The 13,001-nt window shown below is 39.6% G+C and overlaps 1 protein-coding gene across 1 annotated transcript; it reads right to left on the reverse strand.

Moving 5' to 3' along the window:
- Nucleotides 1–2,250: 2,250 nt before the first annotated feature.
- Nucleotides 2,251–3,189, reverse strand: LOC126074093 (olfactory receptor 7G2-like). The gene has a single exon (XM_049881426.1). It carries the CDS (start codon nucleotides 3,184–3,186, stop codon nucleotides 2,251–2,253), a length of 936 nt encoding a protein of 311 aa, XP_049737383.1. The 5' UTR covers nucleotides 3,187–3,189.
- Between the last annotated feature and the right edge of the window lie 9,812 nt (nucleotides 3,190–13,001).

Raw genomic sequence — 13,001 nt, forward strand, 5'->3', positions numbered from 1 at the left:
TACCTTTTCTCCTGTCCTGTTTTACACTCAACATGTCTTCCTCAAAGTAAAGATCTTGTTCATAGAAAAACTATTTCCCTCATAAAGAGACATCACCCTTTTGCTGACCTATGGACATACGATATCCCAACTACTTTTTATGCCTCCGGAGTTCTTTGGGAGTATGGTTTTCTCACTGCAAGTATTTTCTGCCCTTCAGTGAGGTCTTGCCTAATAGCAAAATGTGAAAGAAACCTAGCTGAAGCAAAATACCTGGAGTACGAGGCTTGCAAGTAAGGAAGTGCAATCAGGAAGTGTGATTGGATTAAAATTTTATGTCTTTTGGCCTTTGTACCCCCTAGATAAGCCTTGTAAGAATATTTCTGGTTTCCTGATTTTTTTTTTTTTTTTTTGGTTGGGGAGAGGGTGGGAATTGTATTACTTTTTTTGAGTGTCATCTTTGGAAAACCAGAAGTTCCCCCATGAAATGGAAGGTGCCCCACCGTATTTTCAGCAACCAAGACTCACTGGGACAGACAGTCACCCATCAATCAGCAGGCTTGAGAATGCAACAAGTTTATTATTATAACCATGTAGTGTCGGATAATATTTGTCAAAATCCATATTATCAACCAAAAATTTAAACACACTCCATGACTCAGCATACTTCCATTAATGAAAACACATGATATCAAGAGAAAATAAAATTCAGAGCAGAAAATAATAGGATCACCAAAAGGTTAAAACGTTTTGGACAAGAGGTCCAAGATAGTAGCCAATACTCTAAAACTCCAGTGATTTGACTAATTTTACTCAAATGGAGTCTGTAGACTGTGCCAGAGAAGAGTAAGAAGCACAGCAAGACAAGGTGACTAAGGAGAAATGTAAAACTCACATCAGTTCTTTTCAATAAATCAGTTAGGAGAAGTCAAACCAAATAAGGTACCAGAAAAATATTACCAGCTTTTATCATGTCTACCCAAGAATTATTCATTGGACTATATAATTAAGACTAGAAAAATAGATGTTAAAATAAAGGCAAGCAAATATAATTACTGAAGCAAGTGCAAAAATATGTGAGAGCAAAAGGATTGCATAACTTGTGAATATTGGCAAGAAATGGAACACAATGATACTAGTTCAGTTTTACTGAGTACTTACTATGTGGGAGGCACTGTATTAAGTGCTTGTAGTGGTTTGGGTTGACTTCCCAATGGAATTGCACTCCAAACGGTCAGCTTAAGTCTCGTATAATGACCATTTTCCCCAGTATCGGGAATTACATTAAGAAGGGGCATATGCTCCTATTCTCATTGGTGATGGGAGAGTATATTAGTTTCCTTTGGCTGCCATAAAAAATTACCACAAAGTTGATTGCTTAAAGAGAGAAATTTATTATCTCACAGTTCTGAAGGCTGGAAGTCAGAAACAAAGGTGTCAGCAGAGGTATACTACTTAGAAGAGTCTAGTGGAGAATCCATTCATTGCCTCTTCCAGTTCCAGAAAGAGCTTGGTGGCTCCAGGTGTTCCTTGGCCTGTGACCATATCACTCCAACCTCTACTTCTATGGTCGCATTGCCTCCTACTTTTCTCTGTGTCTTCTGCACTGTCTATGTTATAAGACTATGTGTGATTGCAATTAGGCCCATGAGGATAATCCAGCCTTAACCTCCCTCTCTGCCAAGACCCTTGGTCCAATTAGGGTAACAGTAACCCTTTTATCATGTCAGTAATAGTCACAGGATCCAAGAAAGAGGATGTGGAAATACCATTTTGGGGCAACCACCTGACCTACTACAGGAGGCATGTCTTCTGATGACTGCATCAAAAAGTCTATTAACAATAGGCCTAGGAAGGACAGTAAGTTCTCTCTCTGAGTATTGTGTGTGGTATTATATCTGCATCTGCTACAAAAATCCAGAGACCATGAGAGAAATTAGTCCTGGGATGAAGCCACCACATGTAGGACTAATGAAGCCCTACTGTCCTATTCCTGTAGATTCCCTATCTCTGAAGTCTTTCTAAGGAAAGATAGCCCTTTTCATTTTTTGAGCATATTAGTGCCTGAGATTCTTTTAATTATTAGCACCAAAGTCTTTTTCACTGGTGATGTTCAAATATTTTACAATCATCTAAAACCCTTGAGAAAATATAATTACCATTTTGTAGATGATGAAACTATGTGCTGTTGATGCTGATGCTGACCAGCAGGGAGAGTTTATCAGTGATAGGTCTTAGTATAATTAGTGAATTGGCACAGATGACACATCACTAAATAGAAGGCATCCTACCAATGAGTTTTCTCAAGCTTACTTTTATGTCCCTGTTCCTTAGGCTGTAGATAAAAGGATTCATCATTTGAGGGATCACAATGTACATCACTGAGGCTACTGCAGTCTTCTTGGGAGAGAGTGCAAATGCAGAACTGAGGTACACACCAACAGATGTCCCATAAAATAAAGAAACAACGGAGAGGTGAGACCCGCAGGTGGAAAAAGGTTTATGCTTTCCATCAGCTGATGGCATTCTTAAAACGGAGGAGATAATTCTAGTGTAAGAGAATATGATCCCAGAGAGAGGAACACCACCCAATATGCAAGCCACAAAATATATCAGGATGTTATTGATGAGGGTACTGGAGCAGGCGAGCTTGAGGACCTGAGGAAGTTCACAGAAGAACTGAGGGATTTCAAGATTTGTGCAAAAGGACAGCTGCAAAACCATCAGACTGTGGATCAGCGCATCCACCATACTGATGAACAAAGAAAGTAGAACTAGCAGGCTGCAGAAGCAGGGGTTCATGACGACTGTGTACTTCAGTGGGTGACAAATGGCCACATAGCGATCATAGGCCATAGCTGCAAGAAGAAAATTTTCAAAACCACAAAAAACCTGGACAAAGAAAATCTGATTGAGGCAGCCTGTATAAGTGATGCTCTGATTCTGCGTCTTGATATTCACCAGCGTCTTTGGGATGGTAGTTGTACTTAAACAGATGTCAGTAATGGACAGATTGGAGACAAAGAAGTGCATAGGAGTGTGCAGGTAGGAGTCAGAGCTGACAGTAAGGACAATGAGCAGATTTCCAAGGACAGTGACCATGTACATGGTCAGGAATAGGCTAAAGAGGAGAAGCTGCAGTTCTGGATCTTCTGTCAGTCCCAGGAGAAGAAATTTTGAAACACTTGTTTGGTTCCTGGGTTCCATATTGTTGATGAATCTGATGGGATGACTGGGTGACAAGACAATCAAATGTGTGGTCACTGGACCAACAGCAGCAGTAGCAGCATCACCAGAGGCAAACATTATCTTGGGGAAGGAAGAAGAGGAATGGAGAGGGATACAAAAGTGGTAAATTCTGTATGCATATTATTTGGTTATTCAAAAAAAATTAAAAAAAAAAAGACCTGAAGCTAATCTAGCAGAATGTCAACATTAATTTCTTCTGGAAAGGGGTGGGAATGGTTATTTTCTTATTACACTATCTGTGCTTTTATGATCATTTTAAATATTTAGTAATTTTATAAATAGAAATAGATAGACTTAGAAGGCAGCCTGATAAGTCAATCTGGGTCTCCATCTCCTTCCCCAAAGATCAGAAAGGGCAATGGAGATAATACTAACATGTACTAAGAACCAGGAAGATAAGATGGAGCTGACAAACCCTCCTCTGCCATTACCACCACAAGATCGCAAGTAAATGTCAGAAAATTTTGTAACGGTCATCTTGTTTGACAAAGGTTAGGGTTCCGCTCAACAGGAAAATCATCCTTGCAGTTGTAGAGACAGAGCAAGAGACTAGCAGAATGAGAGCTCTTTGATATTGGTGCAAAGTTCTAAGAAAACCTGGCAAGAAAAAGACAGACAAGCAAGATTCCCATGGAAGACTTGGTTCCAGTCATTTCCTGCATGTACTCTCTTCACATGCATCATTCTCCTGGATGTCCTTTTCAAACACTAACTTTCCAAATATTAACTAGGGGACTTTAGGTTACCTGGCTGGCTGAGGAATGATACCTGACATCTGCTCTGGATGCAGAAGACGGAAGATATGTCCTCAGGAAGGACAGAGAGTCTGAGTGAAGCACTAGACTCCTGGGCAAAAAGGGTCATCTCTGGGAAGAGGGTCATGTGTCCTTATAGGGGAAGAACTCTAAAGTGAGATGTTCCAGGCAGCCTATTTGGAGTCTCTCTATCCCTGGAGGCTCAATATCCAAAGCTCCTCATTAGCCCAACACATTTATTGTCATTCTGATTGCAAAGCAGTAAAAATCCTAGAAGACCAAGACTTTAGAAGGTGGAGTTCAGGATTGTTGATTTCCTGTAAGACCAGCTTCATGCCATTCACTTCGCTGCACCTGTTGTGCTCACCTCCATGTCACATACATTGTATAGGCGGACCCATCATCATTTTCCAATTGGATTCCAATCTTTTCTTCTTAGGTACAACAAAGGACATCTCTATCTAACCAATGGTATCAGGAAAACCAAATTCAATATTAGGTGTGTATGAGTCGGATTTGACTCAACGGCAGTGGGTTTGGTTTGGTTTTGGTTAAGTACAGTTTTTTTTTTATATGCGTGAATAATAAAATATATTTATAAATGTAGCTAATATAATGTAGAAATGCAAACTCAGCAGTGTTTCTTCTAAGAATAATGACTGTTTCTTGAAACTTAGCCTATCTTTTGTGGATTTTAAAAGGATATTCTAGCCTATCCCCTGATCAGTTTTGCCCCTGATCAATATAAGCAGATCTAGATCTGTTACTCCCTATTTAGAATTCTACAACCACCTTTTCCAACTTCCTTACATTAGTTTAACATACATTTTTCTTTACATTGGGAGGCGGTGGGTTGAAATCAGGGCTTTTGATTTTTAATAGAGTTGTGAGAAATTATAATGTGACAGGAACGACATTAAAAATGTGGTTTATCCATATTCAGTAAATTTTGTTAGATTTTAACCAAAATTTAACAGATGAAGATTGTGTTTTAAGTGAATATTCACTTAGAAACTTGTCGTTTTTTTAATTCAATGTTTTCATGTGTTTATGAACTTATTTTACCACTATTTCTATAGGTAAATTTAATCTATGGTTATTTGATATATTAAAATCAACTTGAGACAAGTTGGCATTGTAGTGTCACCCGTTGCCATCTTAACTCCATTCACTTCAAATATGTGCAATAATAGATAAAACATAATAAGATATACCTGGGCTCAGAGAGTAGGCATGGCCAAGTTGGCAGAGGAGCCAGATGCCTCCAGTGGCCCCTCTTACAACAAAGACCCCAAAAAACAAGTGATTCAATTACATACATGACAAGCTAGGAACCCTGAATATCAAAGGCAAAGTTAAGAAATCGGACTGAGTGACAAGGGGAGGGAGAGACAGTGCAGAAGCAGCAAGAAGTTGTCGGACCTGACTCTGTGGGGTGCAGCCCCAATTCCCTAGCAAGACCCCTGGGGGTCGAAGTCAGCATGTAGAACCCATGTAAGCCTTCGGAATCTGAGATATAAGAGCACTCTCGGAACAAGATAAGTGATTTTGTCTAATTTACAGTGCAGATCTAATAGCTTCTCCTTGTGAAAGAACTCTCCCCCATCTATCTGATCCCTCCTCCCTTTGCCCCAGCCAGCTTCAGCGACAGTTGATTTCCCTGGGCCTGAGTTACGTCCTGCTGCACTCCCCGAGCCATTCACCTGGCCTGGGAGAAGGAACAAATTGACAAAAGGGGGAAAAATAATCTGCCGGCTTCCCTAATCTGAAAACTTAGAGCAGAAGCAGCTCCTGTCCAGGCACAAGCAGTCCACAGATTTTGAATGTCTTTCATCCCTGCATGGACCCAGGTGGCCCCAGTACAGCAGAAAGGATCTCGCAAATATATTTCAAGGGTGAATGTCCTTGAGGTTTGACTGTAACTGTTTCAGCTGTGCAGTGGAGAGGCCGGTTTTTGATGTTTGACACTGCTCTGCATAGTAAACAGGGACCTCACCTACTCATAGCAGGGACTTAAGGACTGGTGGCTCCACCCACACCACCAAGTCACTCTTGACAGGGGGTCCATGGATAAGTGGTGCCTCCCAGTTCGTACAGTTAAAATAATTGGGTACCTATGATATGGCTGCTGAGCCCACCAACCAGTGCACTCTACAGAACAGAGACTAGACTTTCTCAAAGAAACTTGGAGGAAGGTTGTCAGGCCCTGCCTTCCACAGAGTGTGACCTCCTGCTGCAACCAGAAACCTGTGCATACACCAATCACCACTGCTCCACTAAGATCGTAGGTCAGGAGGTGGGCCAAGATGGCAGTATAGACAGATCCTTCCAGTGAGCCCTCTTACAACAAAGACAAAAAAAAAAAAAGTGAAATGAGTATATTTATGACAAACTAGGAGCCCTGAACATCAAAGGCAAGGTTAGAAAATGAACTAAGGGGAAGGGGAAGAAAAAGACAGTTTAGAAGTGGAGAGGAGTTACTGGACCTGAAATGCCGAGAGCTCTCAGGCACCATCCCCAGAAGTGGCTGAGGCAGTTTCCTCAGGGAGAGGTAGCCAGCCACACAGCCTACTCACACCTCTGGAACCTGAGAAGAACTGAGCTTTCGGCAAAAGCTAAGTACTGAGTACCTGGGTATATTTTATTGCGCCCCTGCCACCAAGCCAGCTTCAGTGGCTGTTGATTTACCTGGGCCTGAGAAAGGCCATGCTGAGCACCTATAGCCATCCTCCAGGCCCTGGAGAAGGTATAAATTCACAATTGGGGGAGAAGATAAGTTGCCAGCTCCACTAACATGGGGAGCTCAGGCAGAAGAGGCTCCTGTCCAGGCATAAACAGTGCATGGGCTTTGAGTACCTTTCCTCTCTGCATGTGCCTGTGTGGCCTATTTCAGGAGAATAAGCTCTTGTTGGCAGACTATAGCTGTTTCAGCTATGCAGTGGAGAGGTGGGTGTTTGGTGATGGACATTGCTTTGCTTATTAAACAGAGTCCTCACATACCCACATCAGGGGCCTAAGGACTGGTGGCTCCATTCAGGTCACCCAGCCACCCACAACAAGGGTCCAAGGATAACTGGTACCTCCCAGTCCTTACGACCAAATACACTGGGTTCCCATGGTCCATTTGCAGAACAAACACACCTATACACTCTAGGGAACAGGGACACACTTTCCTCAGAGACACTTGGGGGATGATGCTCAGCCCCCTGCCTTGTTCAGAGCATGAGTCCCTGCTGCAACCAGATACTGGTACCTACACCAATCACCCCTGCCCTCTGACACGATAGGACAGAGCCTGTACCACACACTTGATGAGCAGCTACCTGGACACCTGAACTGAATTCATACAAGAAAAGTGAATGGACTCCTAGACTAATATACCTGATAACACCTCCAGCCATCTGAGAACAGGAGGTCAGAGCCCAAAATGCAAAAATAATCAAGCTAGCTCGTTCAAGCAACCCATTGGGCATATCAAAACAAAACAAAGCAAGAAGCTATGATACAGTAAAAAATTAAGCAAACAGAAAATAAACTAATGCAATAACTTATAGATGGCTCAGAGACAACAGTTAGTATCAAGTCACATAAAGAAACGGACCATGATCCCCTCAACAAGCTCTGAGAACAAAGAATCAAGGGGTCTTCTAGATGAAAGTGCATTCCTGCAATTACCAGAGGCAGAATACAAAAGATTAATATACAGAACCCTTCAAGACATCAGGAAGGAAATGAGGCAATATGCAGAACAAGCCAAGGAACACACAGATAAAGCAGCTGAAGAAATTAAAAGGCTATTCAGGAACATAATGAAACATGTAATAAGCTGGAAAAATCCATAGACAACAATCAGGAATTCAGTAGATTAATAACAAAATTACAGAAGTAGACAACTCAATAGAAAGTCAGAGAGGCAGATTTGAGCAAGTGGAAGGCAGAATTTGTGAACTTGAAAATAAAGCACTTGGCACCAATATATTTGAAGAAAAACAGATAAAAGAATTAAAAAAAAATGAAAAAACCTTTAGAATCTTGTGTGACTCTATCAAGAGAAACAACCTACAAGTGATTGGAGTACCAGAATAGGGAGGGATAACAGAAAATACAAAGAGAGTTGTTGAAGATTTGTTGGCAGAAAACTTCCCTGATATCATGAAAGATGAGAAGATATCTATCCAAGATGCTCTTTGAACTCCACTTAAGGTAGATCTTAAAAGAAAGTCATCAAGACATATTGTAATCAAATTTGCCAAAACCAAAGATAAAGAGAGAATTTTAAGAACAGCTAGGGATCAATAAAAAAGTCACCTACAAAGGAGAGCCAAAAGGAAAAATCTCAGACTACTTGGCAGAAACCATGCAGGCAAGAAGGGAATGGGCTTACTTACATAAAAAATAGAAGGAAAAAAATGCCTGCCAAGAATTATATATCCAGCAAAATGCTCTCTCAAATATGAAGCTGAAATTAGGACATTTCCAGATAAACAGAAGGTTAGGGAATTTGTAAAATCCAGACCAAAACTACAAGAAATACTAAAGGGATTTCTTTGGTTAGAAAATCAATAACATCAGGTATCAACCCAAGACTAGGACACTGGGCAGAGCAATCAGAAGTCAACCCAGACAGGGAAATCACAAAAATAAATCAAGATAAAAAAAAATGCTCAAAACAGTGTAACAGCGATGTTATTACATAAAAGAAGACAACACTAAAACAATAAAGAGGGACTAAGAAATGTAGTCATAGATCTTCCATATGAAGAGGAAGATAAGGCAATACAAAGAAATAAAAGTTAGGTTTAAATTTAGAAAAATAGGGGTAGATAATTAGATAACTACAAAGGAGACAAACTACCTACACATCAAAATAAAATACAAGGAAAAAACAGACTCAGAAGAAACAAAATCAACAACAATGAATATAAGGAATGGACCATATATAAAGACAATCTACTCAGCACATAAAATTATGTGGGAAGAAGAAACTGTCAGCAACACACAAAAAAAAAGACATCAAAATGATAGCATTAATTTCATACCTATCCATAGTTACGCTGAATGTAAATGGACTAAATGCACCAATAAAGAGACAGAGTGGCAGAATGGATCAAAAAACAGGATCTGTCTCTATGCTGCCTACAAGAGACACACCTTAGACTTAGAGACACAAACAAATTAAAACTCAAAGGATGGGAAAAAATATATCAAGCAAACAACAATCAAAACAGACCAGTAGTGGCAATACTAATTTCTGACAAAATAGACTTTAAAGTAAATTCCATCATAAAGGATAATGATTAAAAGGGACCATATACCAAGAAGATAAAACCATATTAAATATTTATGCAATGACAGGACTGCAGGATACATAAGACAAACTCTATGAGCATTGAAAAGTGAGATACACAGCTCCACAATAATAGCAGACTTCAACACACCATTATCGGTGAAAGACAGGACATCCAGAAAGAAGCTCAAAAAGACACCCAGCCAAAACCAAACCCACTGCCATCGAGTCGATTCCGAATCATAGTGGCCTTAAAGACAGAGTAGAACTACCCCATAGAAATTCCAAGGAGTGCCTGGCAGATTTGAACTGTCAACCTCTTGGTTGGCAGCCGTAGCACATAACCACTACGCCACCAGGGTTTCCAATAAAGACATGGAAGATCTACATGCCACGGTAAACCAACTTGACCTCATAGACATATACAGAACACTCCACCCAACAGCAACCAAGTATACTTTCTTTTCTAGTGCACATGGGACATTCTCTAGAATAGACCACGTATTAGGTCATAAAGCAAGCCACAGGAGAATGCAAAACTCTGAAATATTACAAAGCATCTTCTCTTACCATAAGGTCACAAGTGCAAATCAGTAACAGAAAGAACAGGGAAAAGAAATCAAACACTTGGAAACTGAAAAATACCCTGCTCAAAAAAGACTGGATTATAGAAGATATTAAGGATGGAATAAAGTAATGCATAGAATCCAATAAGATGAAAATACCTCCTATCAGAACCTTTGGGACACAGGGAAAGCAGTGCTTAGAGGTTAATTCATATCAATAAATGCACACACAGAAAAAAGAAGAAAGGGCCAAAATCAAAGAATTATCCCTACAGCTTGAACAAATAGAAAGAGAGCAACAAAAGAAACCGTCAGGCACCACAAGAAAACAAACAAACAAAAATTAGAGTAGGGCTAAATGAAACAGAAAACAGAAAAACAATTGAAAGAATTAATAAGATCAAAAGCTGGTTCTTTGAAAAAATCAACAAAATTGAAAAACCATTGGCCAAACTGACAAAAGAGAAACAGGAGAGGAAGCAAATAACCCGAATAAGAAATGAGATGGGCGATATTACAACAGACCCAACTGGAATTAAAAGAATCATACCAGATTAGTATGAAAAATTGCACTCTAACAAATTTGAAAACCTAGAGGAAATGGATGAATTCCTAGAAACACATTACCTAAACTGACACGAACAGAGGTAGAACAACTAAATAGACCCATAACAAAAGAAGAGATTGAAAAGGTAATCAAAAAACTCCCAGCAAAAAAAAAGCCTTGGCCCAGACGGCTTCACTGCAGAGTTCAACCAAGCTTTCAGAGAACAGTTAACACCCCTACTACTAAAGGTATTTCAGAGCATAGAAAAGGACGAAATACTCCCTAACTCATTCGATGAAGCCAGCAAAGCCCTGATACCAAAACCAGGTAAAGATATCACAGAAAAAGAAAATTATAGACCTATATCCCTCATGAACTTATATGCAAAAATCCTCAACAAAATTCTAGCCAATAGAATTCAACAACATATCAAAAAAATAATTCACCATGACCAAGAGGGATTCAAACCAGGTATGCAGGGATGGTTCAACATTAGAAAAACAATTAATGTAATCCATCATATAAATAAAAGAGAAGAATCACATGATTTTCTCAATTGATGAAGAAAAGGCATTTGACAAAGTTCAACACCCATTCATGATAAAAAAAAAAAAAACTGTCAGCAAAATAGGAATAGAAGGAAAATTCCTCGACATAATAAAGGGCATTTATACAGAGCCAATAGCCAACATCATCCTAAATAGAGGGAGCCTGAAAGCATTCCCCTTGAGATCGGGAACCAGACAAGGATGCCCTTTATCACCACTCTTATTCAACATTGTGCTGGAAGTCCTAGCCAGAGCAATTAGGCAAGATAAAGAAATAAAGGGCATCCAGAGTGGCAAGGAAGAAGTAAAAGTATCTCTATTTGCAGATGACATGATTTTATACACGAAAAACCCTAAGGAATCCTCAAGAAAACTACTGAAACTAAAAGAAGAGTTCAGCAGAGTATCGGGATACAAAATAAACATACAAAAATCAGTTGGATTCCCCTACACCAACAAAAAGAACATTGAAGAAGAAATCACCAAATCAACACCATTTACAATAGCCCCCAAGGAGATAAAATACTTAGGAATAAATCTTTCCAGAGATGTAAAAGACCTATACAAAGAAAACTACAATACAGTTCTGCAAAAAACCAAAAGAGACCTACATAAGTAGGAAAACATACCTTGCTCATGGATAGGAAAACTTAACATTATAAAAATGTCTATTCTACCAAAAGTGATCTATACATTTAATGCAATTCTGATCCAAATTCCAATGACATTTTTTAATGAGATGGAGAAACAAATCACCAACTTCATATGGAAGGAAAAGAGGCCTCAGATAAATAAAGCATTACTGAAAAAGAAGAACAAAGTGGGAAGCCTTACTCTACCCGATTTTAGAACCTATTATACTGCCACAGTACTCAAAACGGCTGGTACTGGTACAACAACAGATACATAGACCAATGGAAGAGAATTGAGAATCCAGACATAAGTCCATCCACACATATAAGCTGTTGATATTTGACAAAGGCCCCAAAACAGGTAAATGGGGAAAAGACAGTCTTTTTAACAAATGGTGCTGGCATAACTGGATATCCATCTGCAAAAAAATGAAACAAGACTCATACCTCACATCATGCACAAAAACTAACTCAAAATGGACTTTGTCAAATCTAAAACATTAAAGATCATGGAAGAAAAAAATAGACAAGACTAGGAGCCCTAATACGTGGCATAACAGTATACAAAACACTGCTAACAACGCACAAACACCAGAAGAGAAACTCGATAACTGAGAGCGCCTAAAAATCAAACACTTATGCTCATCCAAAGACTTCACCAAAAGAGTAAAAAAACAACCTACAGACTGGGAAAAAATTTTTGGCTATGGCACGTCAGATCGGCATCTAATCTCAAAATCTGTAAGATACTACAAAACCTCAACAACGAAAAGACAAATAACCCAACTAAAAAATGGCAAAGGATATGAACCAGCACTTCCAAAGAAGGCATTCAGGCAGCTAACAGATACATGAGGAAGTTCTCATAATCATTATCTATTTGAGAAATGCAAATCAAAATGAAATGGCATCTCATCCCATCAAGGTTAGCATTAATGCATAAATAAATAAATAAATGTTGGAGAGGTTGTAGAGAGATTGGAACACTTAAACACTGCTGGTGGGAATGTAAAGTGGTACAACCACTTTGGAAATCGATTTGGTGCTTCCTTAAAAAGTTGAAATAGAACTACCATACAATCCAGCAGTCTTACTCTTTGGCATATATCCTAGAGAAATGAGTCCTCACATGAATAGATACATGTACAGCCATGTTTATTGCAGCACTGTTTACAATAGCAAAAAGATGGAAACAACCAAGGTGCCCATCAATGGATGAATGGGTAAACAAGGCAGGGGACTGACAACCACCCCTCAGTGTCTGTGAGGAAAGCCTGTCCCTATTCCCTAGAGCGTGTAGGTAGGTGAGCTTTGCAGCTGGAATATGGGCACCCAGTGCTGTTGGCTGTAAGAGCTAAGAGGCACCACTTACTCTTGGATCCTTGTAATGGGTGGCTAAGTGGTGTGGTTGGAGCCACCAGTCGTCAAGCCCCTGATG

Source organism: Elephas maximus, chromosome 3 (assembly GCF_024166365.1).
Source record: "Elephas maximus indicus isolate mEleMax1 chromosome 3, mEleMax1 primary haplotype, whole genome shotgun sequence".
In the NCBI taxonomy this organism is placed as follows: Eukaryota; Metazoa; Chordata; class Mammalia; order Proboscidea; family Elephantidae; genus Elephas; species Elephas maximus.